The sequence below is a fragment of the Peromyscus californicus genome, unplaced genomic scaffold (assembly GCF_007827085.1).
Source record: "Peromyscus californicus insignis strain IS unplaced genomic scaffold, ASM782708v3 Scaffold_15__1_contigs__length_86483966, whole genome shotgun sequence".
NCBI lineage: Eukaryota > Metazoa > Chordata > Mammalia > Rodentia > Cricetidae > Peromyscus > Peromyscus californicus.
In genome coordinates, this window is record NW_026294447.1 from 82,960,311 (window position 1) to 82,987,338 (window position 27,028).

The window sequence follows — 27,028 nt, forward strand, 5'->3', positions numbered from 1 at the left end:
AGTACGAGGTTTTCACCTCTCCTGAGTGAGAGTATTCACTTCGTTTGGCTCTGATAAGAACCTGGAAACTGAAAGAGGATATGGAAATCAAAAACTCAATTCCCCGCTGGAGGGCTGGGGGTTTGAAATGATTTTTAGTAGCTTAGGATATGTTTCCATCGTCTTAGTTCAGATTGTTCCGTTTAGACAAAAAACAAAGAAGCGGGCTGGGGTGGAGTGTGGGATGTTGGTGACGGACGGACACACAGCTTCAGATAAACAAGTCCAGGCCTGACCTTGAAAGTGTCTTACTTGGCTGGATAGGAGGGAGGGGGGCAGGGCAGGCCTTCTGGCGGAGAAAACTTTCACCAGGTCTTTGAATCAGTTAGGAGGGTGAGGGAGAAGTTGGTAGTTGGTCATCTGCCCGTTGGGGTCTGTGTAGCTCCTAGTCTCTTACTATGGCCCCCAATTAGGTGTTATATCTTACACAAAACCAAAACAGAAATGGTCTACTTAGCAAGGATACCACAAATAGATTCAATAAGACAAATTGTCCTAACCATGTAAGAACAGTATTTGTGTGTGTGTGTGTGTGTGTGTGTGTGTGTGTGTGTGTGTGTGTGTGTGTGTGTGTGTGTGTCAGGGGTCTGGGCCGGGGAGGGGGAAGGGGGACAAGGTCTCTCTTTGTAGTCCTACTGTCCTAGAACTTGCTATGTAGACCAGGCTGGCTTCAAACTCACAGAGATCCACCTGCCTCTGCCTCACAAGTGCTGAAATAAAAGGCCTGCGCCACCACCGCCCGGCTAAGAAATTAATAGGAGTCTTCACTGTCCCTTAAAAGACAGGCATGAACTGCTCTAGATAATGGTGCCTTTATAACACATGTGCCCATTTGTCTTACATAGATAAATAAAGTCCGCAAGTAAAAAAGAAATCCTAAGAGCCTATTTATTCTACTGCTATAATAATCCAGGAAGTAAAACTATGCCACTGCCCTTCCCTAACAAAGGGCAGGCTCAATCTGAGAAAAAGGTTAGCACACACCACGGATATAAATACCTTCTGTCATTCACCGGCATGTCCTCAGGAAAGAAGTCTCCGGCCTAGGCTAAACTCCAGTTATCTCCTGGAATCACATCTATCTGTCCCTGCTGAGTCCTTACAGCCTCAGCCTCACTCTAAGGATCCTAGGATGCATTCTAACACAATTTAACCCCCCTACCTGCTAGGAACAAGCAAATACAAACAAGAAAACCTCTCAAAGGTCTAAGAAATAAAATCTGTCAGTTTGTTTTAAAAACTCCTTGGTGTGCTTTTAATTTCCCGTACAGATATTCCTGGACTTCTACTGGAGTCGGATGCTCTGACAACCCCTCACCCCCCCAACTACTAAATTACCCCTCCCAGCCAAACTAGACATTTAGAGTAAAACATTATTAACCCCCCAAACTCCCCTGCAAAGTCATGTGTCTGACAAGCGTTAAAATAAACAGGTTGTAAAATATTTGGACCCCCCACACAGTTTTTATTGAGGGGGAAAAAAGGAAAGGTAAACCAATGGAATGTAAGATTATAGCCTGATTACTCAATGAGGGAAGGTTTTACTCATGCATTCAGGGTTATTGAGATCATTTCCTGACTCAATCAGTGCCCTTACTTGACATTGTGGTCTGTGTCTGACTTTGCAAAGCCAAAACGTAACCCATCTCTAAGGGAGGATGGTTATTCTTGCTAAAAGTCTCTTTGGACACATACAAAAAACACTGCTTCTATAGGGCAGAGTCCACTTCTAATTTATGTCTAGCCCTAAGTTTTCTTGGTGGTTTGGGCGCTTCCTTGCTTCCCTGTAGGCACTGACTGTTGCTACAAGACACACCCGGTAATTAGAACCTCACACTACTTTCCTTTAATCTAGTCCATCACCTGACTCCTTTTAAAATTTATATTTTCTGCTTTGCCGCATTTTTGATATATAGCTCTACATGTAACTATCACTACATCTTGGGTGTATTTTCTTAACAGTCCAAGAGATCTCTCTTTAAGAACTAAATGACGTAAGCAACTGTACTGCAAGGCTTACTGGCCCTTGGCATCCTACATCAGCGCAAACAACCGGTGCCATTATTAAAGAACCTTGACACCTTAACACCTAATGTAGACACCTTGACACCAGGAACAATGAACCCGGCAGTGCTCCAAGGTTTAAACCCTGCACTCCGTCTGTCAGACTCTGACTTATGTTTCCATGATTTAGTAACATTGTAGTCTCTCGCACCCTAGAATAAAGAGGCTCTGCTAGTTTGGGGTGCTAATCTGAGAGGAAGTTATTTGAGCGCTTCATTTGCTTAACAAGTCTTGACCTAACAATGGGTTTAGACATTCCAGCAGGTAGAGAGCGTCACTTCACAGTGATTCTGACCTGTCACTCCGCCAGCTGAAGGAAAGGTTCCTGCCTCTTTCTGAACCAGGCAGGTTGCCTTTTCCTTTAGTGTGCTGAGCTAACTTGTTACTAATAACCAAATAATTCGCACCGCAGGCAACCAGGAACACCATCATTCCTCACCTCGCTGTCAGTTGTACCCTGGGTTCTAGTGTGTGTGTGGGGGGAATTACATTGGCTTTGAAAGACCCAGAGGAGCCCTTGTATCTCGATCATACCCAAACCCATCTCCCTCCTTCAACTACTCTAACCTCCAACATGGGGGTTGTCTGTCTCCCTTCCGCATTCTGGGGGTTGGCTGGTTGGTTGGATGGTTGGTTGGCTGGTTGGTTTTTGTTTTTTTTTTAAATAACCCACTGCCTTCTGGAATGCTGACTGCCCTGTTTGAGTTGACCTTGCGCAGCTCTTACCTAAGTAATCAGAGCTGCAGTGAGTTCATGGGTGTAATGGTCCTGTCATGTATAGAAGACCCATCATATTTTTTTTTTAAAGATTCTGAAGATAGAAAAAAAAAGTCTATTAGCAATGCATCCATTTCCCCGAATAACGTATGTTTTGCTCAGTTCATCTAGTTAAGAAAAAGTCTCTGGCGGGATGGAGGCTGCTGGGAGTACTGGGGCACCTACCCAGCCCTGGCAGAACCCTGGGTTCCATCTCCTGCGGGGGGAGGGGAATGAGAAGAGCGGAGAGCTCTGGGTCTCTAAAGTTTGGATATTTGTCTTCCACCAAAGTACAGACAAAGCCTTGAAAAGAATTCACCCGCAAAACACCTCAAAGTGATTTCTTCCTGATATTGACGAACTGTTCATCACTGAGCCAGTGACAGTATCCTTAAGTCGTTCACGTGTTCTTGCTCTCATTGCAACATTTCCTTAGACATCCAGTCAGTGTCTGTGCTTGCTTGGAGCCAGCATCCCTCCTTCTTAGATCCCTAGGCGGTGCAGTCCAGGACAGAGGGTAGTGTGCACCTGGCAGGCCAGGGACACTCACCCCTCCCATCTGCCTGCCCTCGGGGCGGAGCCAGAGCTCAGGCTGTGTACTCATACTCTGCCAGAGCCAGCGGTCCCCAGAGCTGCCTTCCAATCGCTGCGATGAGCGGGGAGCTCTGGCTCTGGGCGTTGTGTGCCCTGCTGCCAGCCTTGTGGCTGCTGAGCTTCGTGCGCACTGATACTGACCTGATGCTGCTGTGGGCTGCGTGGCTGGGTCGGCGTCCAGGTGAGGACCTTCTATGATCTCCAGCTTCAAAGCGGGGGAGTCCTGATCTCTGCTGGGTCCGGGTCCTCCCGGGCCACCTTTGGCTGTTGAAGTCTCAGTGATGCCAGCCTGAGCTTTGCCCAGGGTTGGGGGTCAGGGAGGAAGGAGCAAAGGGGGCAGTTTGGCGTTCTTAGAGCTTGTCGTAATCTAGAGATGGAAAGTTTTCGCCTTCTAGGCTGGGAAACCTCTCTAGAGGTTGCCAAACTGCTCCCTAAAGAGAACATCCTTAAGACCTTGCCTAACCGGAATTCCAGAGATCCAAAGCAGTATCAGACACTGTGAGGAACAGCGAACACTGCCATGCTAAGGTGCTTCGTTGGACAAAGGCTCAGGGTCTCTTCATTTCAAAAGTATTTGCCTTAGGCTTCTCACTCTGCGAAGTTTTTAAGTGGAATCTTAGACAACCCACCCTTTGGCTGCTTATGAGCCTAGAAGCTCAACGTAAAGGACCCAGGCGCTTTTTCTTACGTAACATGATTTTTGCGCACTAGTGGGGATTCTGCCTGTTGCCTTTTGGTCTGTGTCTTGCTTCATGTTCGATGGGACTATATAGCTGCGGGTTAAACACCTATGCGGTGTGGCTAAACACATGCTGTGTGCTCTGTAGGCAGTGTGCTCAGCGTTTCCCAGCTCCCGGTCTCCACTCAGTTCAGCACAACTCTAGAAGCTGCTTGGCAAACAGGGGGATCACATCCCAATGAATGACATAGCATGCCCACAGGTAGACTTCAGATCCTAAGAATTCAGCTGAATTTGCCTAGTCTCTTATGACAGTACCCAGAGTATGCCGTGACATTTGTTTGGAAGTGATAGCTCAGATGGCAATGTTTTCTATGCTAAGTGGATGAAAATTGGCTGGGAGAGTCTGGGGGAGGGCAGGACAGGACTGATGAGATATTTTTGCCTTCCTGCCTTCCTGCCAAACTCACCCCTACAGGCCAAAATCTTACTACTGGATGTTTCATTTTGGGGGGGCATAACTTGTGCAGACTTGGCAGGCAGTGCACAGAAAAACGTAGGGGGCACAGATGGCTGTGCTAGGTGAACTTTCTCTGTCAAATGAAAAGGTCTGACACCACTTTCTTATTTGATAATAGAACCTTCTCTTGATCAATCGCTTTGATTAATAATTTCTGCTGCCAAAGGCTCGTGAGTGTTTCGTGTTGGGTGGTTTTGTGTAAACTTGGGCGTAGAGAAGGAAACAAAATCATTTTTTTTTTTTTTTGGTTTTTCGAGACAGGGTTTCTCTTGTAGCTTTGCGCCTTTCCTGGGACTCGCTTGGTAGCCCAGGCTGGCCTCGAACTCACAGAGATCCGCCTGGCTCTGCCTCCCGAGTGCTGGGATTAAAGGCGTGCGCCACCACCGCCCGGCCAAAATCATTTTTTTAAGTTACATAATTCTACAAAAGTCATTGAACCCATCAAAAGAAAAATTGTTGACTAACGGTTACAAGATTAGGAAAAATGAATTATAAGACATTAGTTTAATGAGATATAGTGTCAGGAGTCATTTAGAAACAAGTCATAAAATGTTAATAGCTTTTAAATTTTAATTCAATCTTAAAAATTAGTCATTCAGAAACCTACATTGACAACAGAGCAAGTTTCATCAAATTTCCTTTATATATATGAAAACATAGTTCTATGTATAGAACATAGGTGAATAGATCATGCATTTGTGGAATTAAAATTTCATGGGGGTAGTTTTAGGGGAGAATGTCTCAAGTAAACCCAGGGTGGGAGAAGGTTGAGGAAAATAATACAAAGAACACAGAAATAGACACAGATTCCTAAAGCAGCACAGACTGGGATATGGACATCGTTTATGAAGATTTTTAAAAGGGGGAAAAAAACTTCCTTTCTCTAGATTATATTTTGTCTCCTTAAAAAATAATAAAAGTAAAACACGAAATTCTAGAATACAAAAGGATAAACAGTAAAAAGCCCAACACTCTCCCACCCTAGCCTCCTACCTTTCAGTATGCCCTCTCTAGTGGCAAACTCCATTTCTGCCTCTTTTGAAACCTTCTGGAAAGAGTTTCTGCATCCCCAAGCCTGAATCTCACTGGTAAAATTGAAGATTTGTTTTCAATGATAAATACGGTTGGCATTTTTTTCAGTGCCAACTTAATGCTCTGAGAGTTTTGCAGCATTAATTTATTTCGCCAACAGTCCTGTGAGGGATGGTTTATTATTTGCTCTGCAGTTGTGAGAACTGGAGACCCTGAGCACACACTCAGGACATGCAAACTGCTGTGCCCTGCCATGGAGCTGGAAGCTGAGCCTTGAGCAGGCTCTGGAGATGTTCTGTTCACAAGGCAGAATTTATTAAAACTCCTTTGATGAGCCAGTTTGAAACAGCACACTAGATCCCAGATTTCAACACCTCTAAACCCAAATCAGAATCGGAATTTATGTGATATTTTGTTTGCTGATTTGAGTCAAATCCCACTTGGTTTAAAAATACTTTTATTAAATTTTTTAAGAATTCCATGCACATGATGTATTTTTATCATATCCAACTTCCATCCCCTAGCTTCTCCCAGATCCAGCCCATCCTTCCCCAACTTGATGTTATCTTTCTCTTTGCCTTCTTTTGTTTGTTCTCTCTCCTCTCAACCCTGCCCCAACCCACTGAAGCAAAAATCTGTGCTTCTCATATATTTATGAGTGTGGGGCCATTCACTTAAGCCTGGTTGACCTCCCATGGGGCCATATCTTTAAAGAACACTGACTGACCCTTCCCCAGAAGCCATCAGCTGTCATTAGCATGTAGATGAATTTCTAAACAATCTTATTAAATAAGAAACACAGAGCCAAACACAGGGGTAATAGCTGAAGAGATCAGAGAAATAGCGAACAGCCACGACTAGCCTTAGCTTACCACCACGCAGTAGCTTGCCCAGTCTAAACTGAGCTTTTATTGCCTTCCTGTTCTGCCCTCTCATTGGTTCTAAGCCCAACCACATGACTTCCTTGTCACTGCCTGTCTATACAGACCTCCAGGTCTCTATGGTTGGTACTAGGATTAAAGGCACATGTCACCACGCTTGGCTGTGTCCTTGACCACACAGAGACTCTATCTGCCATGTGATTGGATTAAGGGCGTGGGCTACCACTGCCGACTTCTGTTTTTGGCTCGATGACTCTGATCTCCAGGTAAATTTTATTAACATACAAATAAAATATCACATTTCAGCACAAATGAAATATGACCATACTGGCACCCCAGGGTGGAGGCACATGAACCCCTTCTGTGCTCTAATGTTGATTGATCTTGTTGTCCAGGTCTTGTGCAGTCAACCTCAGCTACTGTGAGCTCCTAAGTACACAGGTTCTGTCACACATAGAAGACAGCTTCTGATCAGGTCTTCTGAGACCTCTGTTTCCTACAATCTTTGTCTTCTCTTCCTTGATGGTCCCTGAGCCATGTGGATAGGTTTGTTTGTTTGTTTGTTTAAGCTGGGGTCTCATGTAGCTCAGCTTAACCTCAAACTTGCTCTGTGTCTAAGGAAGGTAAGCTTTGAGTTCCTGATGTTCCTGACTTCACCTAGAGTGCTAGGATTGTAGGTGTGTGCCACCACAACCAGCTTACATAGTGCTGGGGGTTGACACCAGGGCCTAGTACATGCTAGAGGAAAATTCTACTGGCTGAGGCACAACTAGTGCCCCCACAACTCTGACATTTTTAAAGACAAGCATTGCACACCACTGTGTATTGTTTGGATGTTGCATTGCAGGTGCTTCAGTAGAGAGAGAAGCTCACCAAGATGCGGAGCCTTCATTTTCCAATGGAGCAGAGGGGTACAGCCTTCTTGGAAAAGACTAACACCCAGCTAGCTCACTCCAGTTACTTTATTACTATACATACAAGGTTAATACGGGCTGGGAAAGGTTCCAACTACCAAAGTCACCTTGCTCTTGCTGCCTGTGAGAGCAGACACCCACATAAAATTAAGGCAATGCTGTGGAATGTCTTTCTGTATGCTGTGAATATGTGTTGTTCTGGTTGATAAATAAAGCTGCATTGGCCTATGGCAAGGCAGCTCAGAGATAGGCTGGAAATCCAGGGGGAGAGACAGGAAAGAGAAAGGCAGAGGCGGGGGGAATGCCAGCCTGCTGCCCAAGGAGCAACATGCCAGCAGACCAGTAAGCCTCAGAACACGTGGCAAAACATAGATGAATAGAAATGGGTTAATTTAAAACATAAGAGCTAGCTGGCAAGAGGCCTGCATAGATCATACAGTTTGTTAAGTAATATAAGCCTCTGTGTGTTTACTTGGGTCTGAGCAGCTGCAGGACTATGGGTGAGACTTATTTGTCTGGACTGTAGGGGGCCGGGCAGGACCAGAGAAAACTTCCAGCTACAAGGCAAGCCATAATCCAAAGTAAGAACTCCAGGTCTGCCAGGCATGTCTTAGGACCCAAGTCAGTGCACCCGCAAGCTCTCAAGTAGCACCAAGTGCACCTTTTCCAGAGAGACAATTCTTCAAGGTTTAAACAGTCTCAAAACAATTTCTCAGACTCTACTGATTAACCCAAACATAGCAAAGGCTTCGCTGAAACATTTCTTTCAAAGCCCGACACAAAGTCTCCACTGTGCATTTCACTTAAAGATGGACATAAAGGCTTTACTTACATATCTCTACAACTGTGGTCTAAGTTTCAGAAGGACACCAAGTTTCAGAAGGAAGTTTCCTTTTCCCCAACACCACCCCCTGCCTTTTGTGTGGCTACTCTATCATTTTGGCAGTCTTTCTAGGGACAGAAAGGCTTGGGGAACATGAATCACATTTCTGCCCTATACAATACATCTTGTATGAACTACTACATCCTCCTAAGATGACAGCATGTACATTGGGGACTTGTTTATAATATGATATTGCCTGAAAGATACCACATATGATTAGCAAAAGAAGAAAATACTACTTTTAAGTGCAGGATGATCATATCATACCATTGACTAGAATTTGGTGAATCCAGATCCTTACCAACAACTCCACCACAAAAATTTGGGATAACAGAACTGAAAATTGGATGGAACCCAATTATGTAATCTGAATCTCTCATTAAAAGGGTAAGATAATTGAGTCCAGGCAATTAGTTTCTACTTAGCAGCTTTAATTTTATCAAATATATACTGAGAAATAGAGTCTTAGTCAAATGAAACTGTTGGAGTTAGAATAAAGTCTGAAAAACTTACCAAGAATTTTGAAATATACAAAATACTGGATGGGTAGGAAACATATTTGTGCTTTTTAAGAAATTGTAGGAGATTTGAAATTTTAAGTTCTGCATAATAGGTTGTCATATTTAATGACATGGTTTAAAGTTTCTTTATTCATTTTTTGTTTGTTTTTTATTTTTTTTTTATTTTTATTTTTATTTTTTTTTGGTTTTTCGAGACAGGGTTTCTCTGTGTAGCTTTGCGCCTTTCCTGGAACTCACTTGGTAGTCCAGGCTGGCCTCGAACTCACAGAGATCCGCCTGGCTCTGCCTCCCGAGTGCTGGGATTAAAGGCGTGCGCCACCACCGCCCGGCCTGTTTTTTATTTTTTGAGACAGGTTTTTCTCTACATATCCCTGGCTTTTCTGGAACTCACTATGTAGACCGGGCTGGCCTCGAACTCACAGAGATCCACCTGCTTCTGCCTCTCAGGTGCTGAGGTTAAAAGTGTGCACCACCAGCCAAGCAGTAGTGGTGCATGCCTTTAACCTCCGCACTCAGGAGGCAGGCGGCCTACAAAGCGAGATCCAGGACAGACACCAAAACTACACAGAGATACCCTGTCTCAAAACAAAACAAACAAACAAAAAAAACAAAAAGAAAGAAAAAAGAAGTGTGCACCACCACCGCCACCCAGCTAGTTTATGTTTTGCCTCTCTTTGATGTATGAGTATCACTATCGCACGCATGTTCCTGGAACTCTCCTTCTTTCTCCACAGAACAGACGCTGACTTGTGGCATGGTGGTGTGGGTGACCGGAGCGTCCAGTGGCATTGGTGAGGAGCTGGCTTTCCAGTTATCTAAACTGGGCGTCTCTCTGGTGCTGTCAGCCAGAAGGGTGCAGGAGCTGGAGCGGGTGAAGAGACGGTGCCTGGGTGAGTCAATTCCCGACAACAGCCGTGCACCCTAGAAGTGAGAATCCAAACTCAAGTGCAGCTTCGGGAAGTGGGAGGAGGTGGGACTGTCCTGTGCAGCCCGCGCTGCCTCCAGAGCGGCCTCCTTTTCTGCTGCCTCTTAAGCAGCTGCACTTGCCTGGCGTTTCCTTCTTTTCGGCCGTCTTTCTACCCTCATTTTTGTGCAGATTCTCCCCATTTCTCTCAATGCTGGTTAATGATTAAATGACTTAAAACTTGCTTGAGGGGGAAAACAGCGACCATTGGAATACAGCTCAAGGGGCAACCATGCAATTTTTGCTGTCTTTGAATTTTAATGTAGTAGTGTTCAACTAGAAAGGAGGCTTATTGTTACCTACAGAACATCTTCTTTTTCTTTTAATTGTTGAATTTTCTGGCTGAGCTAACTACCCACAATGAGAGTTTGTTGTCCTGTTACTGCTCAAGGAGGCCACATACTTCTCTCATGATCCTCCTTTCAAAGGCCCTGGTACCCGTGGCTAGTGCTGGTTCTTGTGATGATCTGCCTTACCTTGTACTTCCTGCTCTGGTGGAACAAAGGGCATATTCTGACTGTTCTTAGCTGGCTTCAGGGTGAATCAGGAGGTATAGCCTTTTTGTTGCTTTTAAAAAATGTTTTACATTTTTGAAAGGTTTCATACAACTGTATTGTATGTTGAATGTATTCCCTATGTCCCCACACCGTTCCTTCCTCCTCCCCCACTTTCCCGTTAGTTCACTTTCTGTCCCTAGACAGTTTTATATCTGCTTTCATCACACACACACACACACACACACACACACACACACACACACACACACACCTACCTTTATATCTGTTCTTTATTTCTAGTTTTATTTCATTATGTTCTGTTAAAATACAAGAAGGTCTTCTGAGTTTTTAATATCAGTTAAGACCATTTCAGTGGTCTGAAACATTATCTGTATTTAGAGAAAGTATGATGGGCATCTAATAAGCATGCATATTCCACAGCTAGTAGGTGTAATGGCCTGCAGAAGCACATCAGTTTTATTTGAGGTTTAATTGCAGTTTCTTTCTTATCTTTTTGTTGTTGTTGTTGTTCTGAATGATCTTTCTGTTGACAGTGGGGTATTAAAGTCACCCACTATTATTTTATTTGGACCTAGCTTCCCTTTTATGTCCTGTTATATAAGATGACATACCCCATTATTTAGTTCATAGATATATACACTGCTCTATCTTTGTGATGTATCATCCCTTTTAGATTATAGTTATCTTCTTCTTATTCTAATTTTGGTTCAAGGATCCTTTATCAGTTACATATTGTCTTAGTCAGTGTTCTATGCTGGGAAGAGGCACCATGACCACAACAACTCTTGTAAGAGGAAGCATTCAGTTGGGACTGGCTTACAGTTTCAGGGGTTTAATCTACTGCCATCATGGAAGGAAGCATGGCAGCATGCAGGCAGACATGGTGCTGGAGAGGTAGCTGAGAGTTTTATAGTATGATTCACAGGCAGTAGGGAGTGAACTGGCTTGAGCTTCTGAGACCTCAAAGCCCATCCCCTAGTGACACACCTCCTCCAACAAAGCCATACCTTGTAGATGTAACCAACGGTCTTATAAAATAGGAAACACAGAGCCAATTCAGAGAAGAAAGCCAAGAGGTCAGAGCTAAGAGCCTCACCCTTCCTGATTCAGGGATCCTCTCCAGCCAAGAGAGCTCTCCGAAAAGGACCTACTTCCTGTGTGTCTGTCTTTAAAGTTTTCCTGTTCTGCCTTCTCATTGGTTGTAAACCCAAACATGTGACTGCCTCGTCACTGCCTGAATGTACCGCCCTCCAGGTCCTTAAAGGCGTGCACCACCGCCGCCACGCACTTGCTATGGCTCTAATAGCTCTGACCCCCAGACAACTTTATTTATTAACATACAATTAAAATCACATTTCAGTATAAGTAAAATACCACCACAATACCTCCTCCAACAAGGCCACCTCCTCCAACAAAGCCACACCTCCTCCAACAAGGCCACACCTCCTAATGGTGCCACTCTCTATGGGCCTATGGGGACCATTTTTTATTCAAACCACCACATACTTATAACTAATGTTTGATTTTAGATCACATTATTTTCCTGACTCTGTGTGTGTGTGTGTGTGTGTGTGTGTGTGTGTGTGTGTGTGTGTGTCTTTGACAGTTTGTATGTTTCTTATAAAAAATGGTTGGATCTTGTTTTTTTTTAATCCAGTAAGGTGGTATGCATCTTTTTAGAGTGATTAAGGGTCATTATTGAGAGGATTGTCTTTATTAGTTCTTGAAATCTGGTCATTTGTTTTCCTGGTTGTCTCAATTGTCTTCCCCCTTTGTTTGCCTTAGTTATTTGCTGATCTACTGAGCTGGACGTGACTGATTCTTTTTTAGTTCTTTTTTTGTTCATCTGTTCTTCCCAGAAAGTATACTGTGTTGCTCTCACTGATTGAGATTATATTTTTTTTGTCCTCTGTGTATCGGATTCCTTCAAGCTTCTTTGGCAATGAGGGCATGGTACTCAGGAATTGATTTAATTTGTGCCAGTCCTAAGAGGCCTTTATTTTGCCATGAAGATGCCATTCCTGGATATGGCAATCTTTATTGTTAATTATTATTTTCAGGATGCTAAGCATCCATGCTTCTGACGTCTAGGGACTCTGCTGCGAGGACCAATGTTATCCTCCTGTGTTTACCCTTGTAAGTAAGTAGAAATTTTCCCCTCACAACTTTTAATGTCTTTTCTTCATTTTGTAGTTTTAGCATCTTGACTATAATGTGTCAGGGAGCGGTTTTTCTCTGCTTATGTCTTCTTGGGGTTCTAAGGACTCTTGGTCTTGAATGCCCATTTTTTCCCCTAAATTTGGAAAGTCTCTCTAGTTCGTTGAATAGATTTTCTATAGCATTAATTTTTGTCTCAGATCTTTCCTCTCCCCCACAAATTCTTAGGTTTGATCTCACGTTTTGGATGTTGTAGTCATGTTTCATATTTTTTAAAATTTATGTTTGAATGTGGCGCTGCCCCTACCCTACTTTTACCCCTCCAGTTCTTTCTTCCACTTGATCTGGTCTACCGGGAGTGCAGTCCACAGTGCGCTTTTTCTTGACTTAACTGACATTCGTTTTTGACATTTATCTCTTGGATTTTGTTAGCATCTCAGTTTCCTGTCTGAATTTCTCACTCTTGCTGATGTCTTTTGCTTTTCTGTTGCTGACTTTATATAGGATGGTATAATTTTAAAAGAGTACATAAATGATAGAATTAGGTAAATGTAAGAAGAGGAATCCAAAGAAAAATACAATGTTTATTTTTATGAAAGTGAAATATTAGGGTTGGAGAGATAGCTCAGAAGTTAAGAGCACTGGCTGCTCTTCCAGAGGACCCAGGTTCAGTTCCCAGCAACCACATGGCAGCTCACAACTGTCTGTAATCCATCTCAAAGTGAGTTGACACCTTCGTACAGACATAAATGTAGGCAAACACCAATGCACATAAAATAAAAATGACTAAAAGGACAGATACCCCACTCTTCAAAAAAAAGAAGAAAGAAAAGAAAATATCAAAAATACTAAATGTATAGTGAAAAGAAAAAAGAAAAGAAGCAAATACATAAGGGTAAAAGATTGTATGGTGGTTTGGAAGAAAATGGTCCCCAAAGGGAGTGGCACTATTAGGAGGTGTGGCCTTGTTGGAGTAGGTGTGGCCTTGTTGGAGTAGGTATGACTTTGTTGGAGTAGATATGGCCTTGTTGGAGTGGGTGTGGCCTTGTTGAAGGGAGTGGTCACTGTGGAGGTGGGCTTTGAGGTCTCATATGTGCTCCAGCCACACCCAATGAGACAGACCACTTCCTGCTGCCTGTGTAAGTTGTAGAACTGTCAGCTACTCCTCTAGCACCATGTCTGTCTCGTGCTGCCTTGTCCTACCCTGATGATAATAGACCGAACCTCTGAACTGGAAGCCACCCAATTAAATGTTTTCCTTTACAACAGTTGCCTTGGTCCTGGTGTCTCTCAACAGTCACAGAAACCCTAAGAGAGATGGAGTATGGGGTATCTCTTTCCTTGGGCCTCTAAAGTGTAGCCTGCTAGGTGCAGGGAAGGGACAGAGTCGTGAAGTTGGAGCCTCTTATCTCTACCAAGTAGACTGGTGCTAACCCCAAGTCATGTGGCAGATGTCTAACAGAGCTTTCTTCCTTGTGGGAGATTCTCTTTTCATACCAGGAACATCAGATGGCTGCTGAAAGCTTTGCAATCTGTGAACAGCAGCTGGTCCCATGCTACATAGACTCCCCAGTCAGTTCACTTTGGAGTGACTTTATATACAGGACATGTCTCCTGGCTTGTGTGGGGCTCGAGGAAGGGGACAGAACACTGACTGGCATCTGTTCAGGCTGCCTAATCTCCACGCTTCGTTAATCACTTCCTTAAAGGCTTGGGAGAGAGTTCTAGGGTAGAACACCTGCTTAGCATGAGTGAGGCCATAGGTTCAATCTCTAATTCTGCAACATAACAAAATGCACTTCTTAGTGTCTGGCCGTTATATATAATTCAGCAAAGGGCCTCTGAACTTCTACCCAATCTAAATGTAACTCACTGACTTTGAAACTGTGCGAAAGAGCAACTAAGTGTTGAGGGGTGGGGATTGAGTACTGTTGTCATGTGCTTCTTGGCTGGTATGCAGTTCTGGGTTCAGCTGCCAGGCCAAAGAAAACAGAAGACTAGCAATGATAGTCTTCAATGAGACTTTGTGAGAGGGTTTCAAAACAAACATAACTCTATACTTTTAAATGCACTGTGGTGTTTTGTTTTGTTTTGTTTTTTCTGTAGGATAATCTTTATTTTGCCAGAGTTCTTTTACAAGTTCCACTAGATCCATTCATCCTTTTTGGAAGGTTCAGGGATAGACTTGGAGAGCAGGAAAGAGCTTGACTGAACTGTAGCATGACTTTCTCACTAAAGTGTTGATGTGTCTTAATTTAGAGAACGGCAGTTCAAAAGACAAAGATATACTGGTTTTGGCCCTTGACCTGGCTGACAGAAGTTCCCATGACAAGGCTGTGAAAGCTGTTCTCCAGGAGTTTGGTAGAGTAAGTAGCAGTTTTTGTTGATAGAGTATGTGTTATATCACTTTTCCCAGCTTAGTGAAAATTATCAAAGAGATTCTTGTCTGTGCTGTCTCATTCAAAGAGATCCAGGCACAGGGGATGGATTAGTAGGACAGGACTGTCACTTGGACTTCTTGATCTCTGGGTCTTGGACTTAGGTCATTAGTATTTTTCTTGCCTTTTAAACTCTCAATTTCTATTGAAGGCAAAAAGAGCTAAAAATTTACAACTTTGATATTTATGAATTTTGCTATATTTTGTGAAATATTAATTAAACTGAATAGGTGAATTGTGTTGATTTTATCTTCTTCTTTTTTTTTTTTTTGTTTGCTTGTGTTTTGTTTTGTTTTGAGACAAGGTCTCACTATATGGCTCTGACTGTCCTGGAACACACCATGTAGACCAGGCTGGCCTTGAACTCACAGAGCTCTGTCTGCCTCTGCCTCCCAAGTGCTGGGATGTAAGGCTTGAGTCACTACACCTGGCTTGATTTTATCTTTTTATTGTTGACTTTAGAAATGTAACATTGCTCTACTGAAAGCTCAAATTAACAGCATAACTACTCTTCTAGGAATTCCGTCAGTCCATTTGTAGACCATCTCTAAAAAGTCCTCTTTCTGATTTTATTGAACTAGATTGATGTTCTGGTCAACAACGGTGGAATAGGGCATTGTTGCTTTGCTGTACATACCAACCTGGATGTCTTCAAGATGCTAATAGAAGTGAACTACTTAGGGACGGTGTCGTTGACCAAGTGTGTTCTACCTCACATGATGAAGAGAAAGCAAGGAAAGATCGTGACTATAAGCAGCCTTGTGGGAATTGGACCTTTACCACTTTGCAGTGCGTATTCTGCCAGTAAACACGCTCTTCGGGTAAGGCTGCTCGAACCCAACTCTGTTAGTATTGACCACGATGTACATGAGGGAATTGTCCATCATTGGGTGGGGTCTGTGGCACTAAGGGGCCACAGAAAGAGAAGACCTTTGAGAGGACAGCACCAGTAAATGACCAAAAAAATTTGAGCTGCACATGCTTCTTAATTCAGCAGATTTTTTTTTTTTTTTTTTTGGTTTTTCGAGACAGGGTTTCTCTGTGTAGCTTTGCGCCTTTTCCTGGAACTCACTTGGTAGCCCAGGCTGGCCTTGAACTCACAGAGATCCGCCTGGCTCTGCCTCCCGAGTGCTGGGATTAAAGGCGTGCGCCACCACCGCCCGGCTAATTCAGCAGATTTTTATTGTGCGCCTGTATGATGCTGCACTCTGAGGTGAATTCTGGGGAGAAAGATTATTTCTGCTGTAGCAGGCATATATTGTATATTGCCTGACCTGTTTTATCTTAAGAGTAATAAATATCAGAACGGGAATGATTATTACATTGGCTTAAGAGTAAAACTAAAAAACATGATAAGGCCAGTGATTAAGAAAACGTAAAATTTAATTCATCCCATTAAAAGTTAACCCTTCTCCCCCTGCCTTTTTTTTTTTTTTTTTTTTATTAAGTCAGGATCTCATTCTGCACGTTAACCTCAAATTTTCAATGTATTTAAGGTTGGCCTTGAACTCCTGGTCCTTCTGCCTTCAGCTCCCAAATGCTGGGATTATAGGCATAGGCCAACACATGTGACTGGAAAGTAAGTTTCAGTGGAATATTTTACCATTGGAACTGTATGATGGAGTGATTCAGGTCACCATAGTTCCATAGAAATTGAAGGTGTGGTCCAATAGGACTCTCCTCTGCCACACAGTGCAGGCAAGTGCCTAGTGATGAAGGGCTGTGGCTGGGATGCTCTCCTCAGATTCAGTAAAGGGCTTCCAGACAATCTCCCATAGAGTTAGGCACACTTTAGGCAGGCAGGTGTGGGGGAGTGTATATCCCGTCTGTTGAGACCCAGGCTTATAAGACATGTAGAATACCTTTTGTAAAAAAAAAAAAAAAAAAAAAAAAGAGAGAGAGAGAGAGAGAGAGAGAAAGAGCCGCCTCACCTGTTCCCAAGGCTCTGTTTTAATTGGATTTAATCAGCTAGCAAAATGTGCCCAGTTGACAGGCCTGTGAGCTGGTGTAGCTGGTGAATGCACTTGCCCTGCAGGTTTGCTTGGGTCACCTGAGTTTAATTCCTCAGTGCTCAAGGTAGAGGAGAGAACCAACTACCCAAAGCTGCTTCCTGACCTCCACATTCGTACGGAGACGCATGCTCACACCCACACCCACACCCACACACACACCCACCCACACACACACCCACACCCACACACACACACACACACACACACACACACACACACACACACACACACTAATAATTATAAGTCCAGTTTTTGAAAATGTGGCTGAAGACTTCGTTAGTTGCAGCAGTGGTTTGGTGGGTGAACACTGAGGTCAGCAGGCTTGTAAAAAGCACGTTTTCCTTCTCAGTTCCCAGGAAGTTTTAGAGTGAATTTATCACTGGAGTTTATACACCATCCTTGATATGGTCTTACACACAGAGAGGGTTCAGTGCTCCTGGGTTGGCGGATTGGTGTCGCTTTCTTTTGCTATAGACCAGCAGAGGCTAAAGGTATGGGGCTTTTCCATACCCTCACAGGTATTTTGTTTTGGTCCACCTCTGGGTCATCAGTCCCTGAGCACAGAAGCCTTCACCAAACCTGAGCTGTGTGGTGGGGAGAGGATGTCACACTTACTGCCCTCAAACCTTTCAATGTTACTAAGTCAGATATGGATGCACCTTTGGTAAAGAGCAATAGAATGGGCTGGCTGTTCATGTTCAGTATAGTTCAGAATGAGAATGACACACACCTTTGTACTCCTACTTGATTTGGCTGAAACCGCTTTGAAAAAGCAGACACTTGCAAACTATCTTAAGAAAAACAAATACACTACAGGAACCACTGGAAACCTTTTTCTGCTCTGCTTCTGTAAACATGCCTAACCAAAGGGAAGCTGACCCTGAAATTCCATCTGCAGAAGGTCACATAGACTACAACTGGAATCCAACAACATCACAACAGTTAAAATAACCAATGCTGAAGACTTCTCACTTCTATGGGAATCTACAAGCCAGGGCTCAGTCTCTCCCAAGATCACAATGAGTTCTCCAACCCCCACAGCTACTGCTTGTATTTTCTAGAACCTGCTTTCTCAAGCACCTTGAGTAAACAATTTAGTCGTTTCATTAGCTGGCCTGGTGTTAAAACAATGTGGCGGGCTGGGAATAATAGTTCCTACTTTAGAAACAGATGAGGAGAAACAGATCTGTTTATTCATGGTTGGTTTACAATCTCCAGTATCTTCAAGTCTGGAAGGTCTAGCTAGCTATTCTTTTTTTGCATATAATATTTTTATCAAGTTTTTAAAAAAGAATTTCATGCATGCAGACAAATGTATTCTCATCATATGCAGTCCCCGTTCCTCCCCATGATTCCTCCAAGATCATTCCCACACTCCCCAATTTCTTGTGCTTTCTCTCTCTCTCCCTCCCTCCCTCCCTCCCTTCCTTCCTTTCTTTCTTTTCTTTTTAAAATAACTCACTGAGTCCAATTTGTTATTTACAAGAAGTTTCTCTGATGAGGTCTGAGAGTTGTACCAATCTATGGATAAATACACAAAATATGCATTGGGCTGGGAGGTGGTGGTGCTTGCCTTTAATCTCAGCACTCAGGCAGCAGGTGGATCTCTGTGAGTTTGAGGCCAGCCTGGTCTACAGAGCTAGTTCCAGGACAGCCAAGGCCACCCAAGGAAAGCTTGTCTTTAAAAACCAAAACAACAACAACAACAAAAACGCACAATGTGTATTGGTGTGTTTTGCCTGAATGTATGTCTGTGGACCAGGTGTGTGCCCGGTGCTTGCAGAGGCCAAAAGAGGATGTCAGATCCTTTGGACTGGAGTTACAGATGGTTGTGAGGTACCACATGGGTACTGGGAATCCAACCAGGATCCTCTGGAAGAGCAGATAGTGCTCTTAACCACTCAACTGTCTCTCCAGCTCCTAGAGATATAAATTTAGAGGGCAATTGGATACTATGTCCATATAGCAAAATAATATTAGTGGGTTCACTCCTGGTCTAGCCTTTTAAAAAAGTCAGTCAGAAGGCAATCACATTGTAATCATGACTAGCTATGCACTAGCCATCAGACAAAATTTACTTCATGAAAATTAATTCAACAGTTAAAATGGTAATATAAATTGAAAACTGGATTTATCTATGGTAGTTATTGTAAGGTTCTATTCCTGTTTTTGCCTTTTGCCCCAGCTTTTTTTTTTTTTTTAACCTTGTCTTTTAAAATCTATCCAGGGAATAAAGAGATGTTCCTCTACTCCTCCCAGGGATGCTCTGTCAAACATACACATTTTTGGAGTGGGAAAATGAAGATTGTTATGAGGAGGGTATATGGGGGTCTTCAGAGAAAAGTCTAGTTCCTGCTTAATACTTGTTTGCTGTAGGAGCTCTGATGTCAAAAGCTTACTGCTAGCATCCTTTGAAACCCTGGGATCTGACAAGATCTGAGAGTACCGGCTTTGGCTGTTCACGGTCCATGGCCTGTGTGTATACTATCTGTCCTTTATTCAAGCATTTTAGAATATAGTCCCTCAAATCATGAGGCTATGAAATGAGACCTGTATCTGTGTTTAATTTCCTTTTTCTTTTCTTTTCTTGCCTGCTAGGGGTTTTTCAATACCCTCCAAACTGAACTTTTCAACTATCCAGGTATAACAGTGACTACCATTTACCCAGGACCTGTGCATTCGAATATTTTTGAGAATTCTTTCACTTCAGATGTTACCAAGGTAAATGATAGACAAATAGTTGGAATGTTTTACTATTTATCCCACAGTGTTGAGTCACAAAGGTCAGGGTGTCTACTACAAGGACTGATGAATTAGCTGCATAACTTAGATTGCGATGAGACATGCTAAATTTAGCTGCCAATGTTTGGCTTCCAGGTTTTATAAGGCTAATGAGATTGTTACAGTATCAGTTCTAAGTTGGCTGGCCTGTCCACTGCTGTGCAATAACCTTGTAGTCGGGAATAAAATCCCCTTTACCTTCTTCCCTCTCACCACAGATGGGGGGGGCTTTTCATGTTTTTTGAGGTGATAACCATCATTAGCCATGGTAGTAAAGAAAATGAGGAACTTTGACTTTTCAATCAGCCAGAACAATCTCAGCCAGTCCGTACATGATTGCTATGAGGGACGGTGGGGTACCATGGAGGTTTGTGACTCCCGCTAACACCTGGAGAGACTTGTAACAGGTGCAAGGCCCCACATTGCATGGGCCTCACTGGCACCCGGCCTTTGGCTCCTTCTTAACGTAACATTTCTGTTAAAGAGCTTGATAAATCTGCAGCATCCATTTTATTTTCAATTTTTAGACTTTAGGGATTAAAGCAGATGATCTTTCCAAGATGGCAACGAGCCGCTGTGCCCGGCTGATACTAATCTCCATGGCCAATGACTTGAAGGAAGTCTGGATGGCTAAGCAGCCTGTCTTGTTTATGACATATGTGTGGCAGTACGTGCCAATCCGGGACTGGATATTTTCAAGGAAGACATGGAAGAAAGTTGTTGAAGGCTATAGTGTGGATATGGTAAGTGACTTACTTTTTTTTTTTTTTCTAGCAGTATGTATTCATCGTGCATGAAAACAAAAAGTCTTCAAAGACTTTAGAATGGTTTTTGCTAGCTTCCAGACCAAGCTCACAATACAAATACCAAAAAACATGTAAGAAGTATTCTATCACCACACATAGCTGATGGTTTTCCATAAATTGCCAGTGGTCTAAGTGCTCCAGAAGGTTCTGCGTGGCAAGCAAAGGCTGCCATGTTTTCTTCCACACTTACTGCTTGAGAGAGTAAGTTTCAGGAAACTTCCTTCTCTGTTCCCTCCCATCCCATCAGCTCCTACCCAGTTTCCCCATCTTAGCTCAGGAGTCACTTTCTTGAAGAGATGGCTTCTCCTCCCTACTACTTCTCCTGGGGCAGGTGCCCTCAGCCCGGAGTTTTCCACTTTCAAAACAACCCACTCCACTAAGGCAGCTACACACACACACACACACACACACACACACACACACACACACACACGCACACACACACACACTGTGCAATCATTTCCTTTGTCTCAGCTCCGAAGCACTCTGCACACCCCAGATTTGTAGGGAACTAGGCTGATCACTCCTTCTTCCCACATCATTCCTACAACACTGAGAGTGGAATATTAACTGTTTCTTTAAAAAAGAGAAGAGTTTCGTGGATACACATCACAGCAAGTGCAATGAGTTAAGCTTAAAATCTCTAATTACAGTTTACACATAAGAGGGGCTATGGTTGCAGGTCATTTTCATTGTTTCTTCTGTATGCTTTATTACAAACATTTTTTAAGATTTGTTTTTTATTTACGTTTGTATATTTGTATGTGTATGTATTTGTTACATGTATGTGATGGCCAGAAGAGAGTATCAGAACCCCTGGGAATGGCTGTGAGCCTCCTGCTCAGATTCAAACTCAGGTCCTCTAGAAGAGCAGCAACTGCTCTTAATTGTTAAACTATCTCTCCAGCACTTGTTACAAACCATTTTTTAAAAAAAACTTAGTTACTACATAGCTGGCCATGGTGGCACACCCCTTTAATTCCAACATTTGGAAGGCAGAGGCAGCAGCAGATGGATCTCTGTGAATTTGAAGCCAGCCTGGTCTGTGTGAACCAGCCTGTTCTTCATAGTGAGTTGTGAGTTCAGGGATAGCCAGGGCTACATAATGAAGAAACTCTGTTTAAAACAAACAATCAAGGGCTGGAGAGATGGCTCAGTGGTTAAGAGCACTGGCTGTTCTTCTGGAGGTTCTGAGTTCAATTCCCAGCAACCACATGGTGGCTCACTACCATCTTTTGGGATCTGGTACGCTCTTCTGGTGTGCAGGCACAACACTGTATGCATAATAAATAAATAAATTTTATAAAAAAAAACCCAAAACAATCAAACAGGCAAACGACAACAAACCAGATAAATAAACAGCACTATAAAAGAGGGCCATACCTTTCAGAGTATATCTGTCAGTCATCAAGCAATATTCTCTATTTTTTAAACAGCTAATTACTTCTATCTTTCTATGTTCTAGTAAAAATGAACCAGGTGAGAGAGAGCCAAGAGAAAACTTTAACAGAATGCTTAAAGATATTAAGATTGTAAAGCATTTACACGGTGTCCTAAAATGTAGAGGTTGAAATGTCCTGAGTCGTTTTGGGTCTTGGTGACGTGAGATGTTCTAATGACAGACTTCCCAGAAAGCTGCCTGTGTTTTAAATCAGGAGGGTGGTTTAGGAAGTGGCCTGGAGCTCAGTGACAGAGAAGCCCTGGGTCAGAGCTGGGGCCTGGTGCTGGGATGTTTGGGTTCAAATACCGGATCTAAGGCCTGTTTGCCCATGACCTTAGGCAGGTCACCCCTCTGATTTAAGTGGCTCACCTACACAATGGGTAGTAGATGGCAGTAACAAGTCACAGGATGGACATTAAGTAAGAACAGAGGGGCAGAGGCACTTCCTAAGCACAGCCTGGAGTGTTGTCCAGGCTGCTGTTTTTTTAGTCTCCATTTCAAGCTGAGTTTGGGAGTGGCAAGGGCAGATGCTTAGGTTGTTTCTCTGTTCTGACTCTTATGAACCACTGTGACAAGTAGATGGGAATGCCGCATTGCTTCACTATCCTGGTTTCAATTCCTTTCAGTATGTACCCTGATAACGCTTTAGATAGGGTTTATCCTCCAAGACTTTGTTCCCATGCTGAACCTCCTTGAAGAGGCATCGTCTGATATGAGGCCATGGAGGCATCACCCTTGGAAGGGATTAATGTTTTTTGTTTTCCACGGGACTCTGGCAGTTCTAGAGACAGTGAGTTGTCATACAGCATGGCTACCCAACATGCCTGGTTTCTTTTCCAATTTTCTACAGGATGACCTAGAAGACAGTCGTCACAAGGGGCTGAGTGAATGAGGCTGCCTAATCCTGCACTTTTAGCCATCAAATTGGTGAGATGAAAACTAATTTTCCTGCAACCACAGGAATGGACTAATATATGACTGTGGTGCCTGAATGTTATGTCACATCATGCCGAGTTTGAACAGTTGGGAGGAATTAACATGCTGTTCACACAATCTTGACACCAGTTAATATTTTCAGTGCTTTGTGATAAGGCAGAGAAAGAAGACATTGAAAAGACTGCCCATCGGAGGGAGAGAGGGACCAAGCATGGTACTTTCAGGTGTACAGTCTTTCAGCAAGGTGCTCCTCAAGGCTATTCAAAACATCTGTTGTAATTGCTTACTTTTTACTTGTTTCTCTTTGGTTCTTGGCTTTTTGCTCTTGGGGGGGGCCAGCCATCCAGCTCTCAAACACACACACACACACACACACACACACAAACACACGGAGACTTTTTCTTACTTATAAATGCCCAGCCTTAGCTTGGCTTATTTCTAGCCAGCTTTTCTGAAATTATCCCGTCTATCTTTTACCTCTGGGTTTTTACCTTTCTCTATTTCTGTGTACCTTTCTTTGCTTCTTCCTTTATGGCTGGCTGTGTAGCTGGGTGGCTGGCCCCTTAGGCCCTCCTCCTTCCCTTGCTCCGCTATCTTTTCTTCCCACTTATCTCCTCCCTGTTATTCTCTCTGCCTGCCATCCTGGCCTATCCCTTCTCTTGCCTAGCTACTGGCTATTCAGCTCTTTATTAGACCAGTCAGGTGTTTTAGACAGGCAAAGTAACACAGCTTCACAGAGTTAAACAAATGCAACATAAAAGAATGCAACACATCTTTGCATCATTAAACAAGTGTTCCACAGCATAAACAAATGTAACACACCTTAAAATAATATTCTACAACAATCTATCTATAAAACATAAACATCACATAGAACACTTTGCTTTGGATTTCATTTAGTGATTTCAAAGGATATAGTCTTTTCTTCCCCAGATCAACTCTTTTTCGTTTTGTTTTGTTTTGTTTTTTAAGACAGGGTTTCTCTGTGTAGTTTTGGTGCCTGTCCTGGATCTCACTCTGTAGCCCAGGATGGCCTCGAACTCACAGAGATCCGCCTGGCTCTGCCTCCCGAGTGCTGGGATTAAAGGTATGCGATACCACTGCCCGGCCTCTTTTTTTTTTTTTTAAATAAATTAAAAGCACTTATTTTATGTACAGCATTGCCGTGAACATATTAAATAGTACTGTAATAGAATGATTTGACATAGTGGTTCTTTTTCTTTTCTTTTCTTTTCTTTTCTTATTTTAGAGAGGGTCTCACTATGCAACCCTGGCTGGCCTGGAACTCACCATATAGACCAGACTGGCCTCCAACTCATCATGATCTTCCTGCTTCTGCCTCTGCCTCTAGAGTGCTAAGATCAAAGGCATACACCACAGACAGTTTTAAACAGAAGAAAAAAGATGGAAATCTCAGATTATAAAACCCGTCCCCTAAGAACAAATTTTGTTTTTAAAAAGTCAATTTTCCCAAGTGGTCAATGAGACAAATGTATTCTGTGCCAACATCATCATCAATAAATGTATTGAATAAATAAAAGTTTCTTATTCTTCATCACTGCTTTTTATGACACACTGGACATTTTCTCATTTCTCAGTATTATTTCCTGGGTATGATGCCTCATTTTAACCCAGCACCAAAGAACAATAGTCACACGAATTTTTATTTTGCATAATTATTGAATTTTAGCCTTTCTTGGTGCATATTTTTTTGGGAGGCAAATGGTGTTATTGCCCCAAAATAAAGTCACATCATGGGCACACAATCAAAATTTTTTGTTTTGCTCTTTATATAATATATGAAAAACTTATACATGTTTTATTATTTTTATTTACATTTGAAACATTAAAATATGATTATATTTCCTTCTTTCAACTTCTCTCCTTCAATCCCCTTTGTCCCTCTCAAACTCCTTGCCTCCTCTTCTTTAATTATTATTGTTAAATACATTGACATATAAAATTGTTATTATCACATGTATATATATATACATAAATATATAGGTATATTCTGCTGAGTCTGTTCAGTGTTGCATGCACATGATTTCAGGGCTGACCATTTGGTATTGGATAACCAATTAGGGGACTCCTCCCTGGAGGAAGACTGCCTTTCCCTTAGTGGCTATAATTCTTTGTTTAAGGGTAGGACCCTGTAATTTTCCTCTTCTACATCACCATGTATACAGGTGCTGTCCTTGTTCAGGTAGACTTATTTTTTAAAATTTTCCAATTTTAAAGACTCAAAATCATTGCATATAGTTAGAAGGGCAGTCAGCATGGATGTGATGTACAAACTAGAACAATAAGGATAAGAGAATGCTTGAAATGCTATGCATAGACACTAACCAATGGTATTTATGCCACATACAGATTATAGTGACGCTAAGCCCAGGGGGGATATTTGTGTGCCAATCCACAGTTTTGAATGTGATTTTAAACTAGTGTAAGCATTTGAGCAGGGTTTTAAATATTCTTGTTGTTTTTAAAAAATTTTTTTGCCTGCATGTATGTCTGTGTGAAGATGCCATATTCCCTGGAACTGGAGTTACAGACAGTTGTGAACTTTCATGTGGGTGCTGGGAATTGAACCCAGGTCCCTTATAAAAGCAGACAGAGTGACCAGTGATCTTAACTGCTGAGCCATCTCTCCAGCCCTAGGTTAAGTATTCTTAACAGGGAATGTTAATGATATAGATCAACAGAGCAGGATTACATTTCAAACACTGGGTGAATAGGAGGGACTTGGTCATCTTACCATTAATATTTTACAGATTATGGACCCCTCTTGAAGCCTGGAAGACAAATGATGATTGACAGGAGCCGTAGCCATTTCCAAACCACCATAAAGGAAGCTGGGAAACATAAATATAATACTCTCATGCACAGAAGACTGAAGTATAATTTTATGTTTGTTATCCTTCAAAAGAAGTTTGGCCAGGGAGCCCAGGCTGCCCCCTAAGTCAGATACTCCAGCCTCGGCCTCCTGAATGCTGGGATTGTTGGCATCCTCTTTTGTGCTTCATTTTGATTTTTGACCTAACTTCTTCAACATGTAATAAATAAAAAGTAAAATATCACTATGAAGATTGAAAAAAATGATGATGTATACTACAAAATCGAATAAAATAACAACTAATTAACATGTGTGTGTAAGTGTCTGTTTATGCTTGTAGGCCTGAGGTCAATCTCAGTTGTCATTCTTCAAGCACAATTCACCTTTTTGTTTCTGTTGCCTTTTAATTAAAAAAAAATATTTTATTTTATGTATATGGGTGTCTGTGCATCATGTGTATGCCTGATGCCCAAGCAGGCCGGAGAAGGGTGCCAGATCCCCTGGAACTGGAGTTACAGACAGTTGTGAGCTACCTTGTGGGTGCTGGAATTGAACCTAGGTCTTCTGGAAGAGCAGCCAGTGATCTAAACCACTGAGCCATCTCATCAGCTCCCACCTTGGTTTTTGAGACAGGGACTCTCATTGACCTAGAGCTATTGACTAGGCTAGACTGGCTGGCCAAAAGCCTTAGGGGTCCAACTGTCTCCAGTTCCCTCAGCTGGGATTACAAGCATGACCGTGTTTGACTGTTTTTTGTTTGTTTGTTTTTTAGTTTTTAGTTTTTTGTTTTTTTTACATTAGTTCCTGTGGTGATTCCCCTACTGGCTTTGCAGCAGGCAGGGGAAAACAATCAGGATGAGGTAAGAATGAAACTCAGTTCGGCCCAAATTTTATTGTAACCAGTGATGGACCAGGACTTCTAGAGTCTGGCCCAGATCATTTTACTTTAGTCATATTTAAACACAGTACAATTTTGGAAGAGGTATTTAGGCAACAATTAACTCAGTTCCAAGTGCACAATAATTTAAGACATGTTTCCACTGAGATTCCTCACAAAGTACGGAGCTTTCAGGAGAAGTCTGAAATTCTTACTTTGTAAGAATTCCTTACAAAGTAAGGCTTTTTTCACAAGAGTGGGTCCTGTTGACTCAGAGACAGTGCCCACGATTTAGGGTCTAGGGAGCTTGACTGAGGTTAGCATAACGCCTGTGGGTGTCAGGGTTGGCCTGGTCCTAAGATAGCATAGAAGTCACTTAGGC

The 27,028-nt window shown here is 42.6% G+C and overlaps 1 protein-coding gene across 1 annotated transcript; it reads left to right on the forward strand.

The window, feature by feature from the left end:
- Positions 1–3,329: 3,329 nt before the first annotated feature.
- LOC128111239 (dehydrogenase/reductase SDR family member 7-like) lies at positions 3,330–26,076 on the forward strand. The gene is made up of 8 exons (XM_052739605.1): positions 3,330–3,634; positions 9,618–9,773; positions 14,782–14,888; positions 15,542–15,781; positions 19,571–19,693; positions 20,281–20,496; positions 22,851–22,927; positions 25,708–26,076. The coding sequence occupies exons 1-7, from the start codon at positions 3,511–3,513 to the stop codon at positions 22,890–22,892; spliced, it is 1,008 nt and encodes a 335-aa protein (XP_052595565.1). The 5' UTR covers positions 3,330–3,510; the 3' UTR covers positions 22,893–22,927; positions 25,708–26,076.
- Positions 26,077–27,028: the final 952 nt, after the last annotated feature.

Coding starts and splice junctions, on each gene's coding strand:
- LOC128111239 (XM_052739605.1), top strand. CDS start 3,511: ATGAGCGGGGAGCTCTGGCTCTGGGCGTTGTGTGCCCTGCTGCCAGCC. Junction 3,635..9,617: donor GTGGCTGGGTCGGCGTCCAG/GTGAGGACCTTC, acceptor CTTTCTCCACAG/AACAGACGCTGACTTGTGGC. Junction 15,782..19,570: donor CCAGTAAACACGCTCTTCGG/GTAAGGCTGCTC, acceptor CTTGCCTGCTAG/GGGTTTTTCAATACCCTCCA.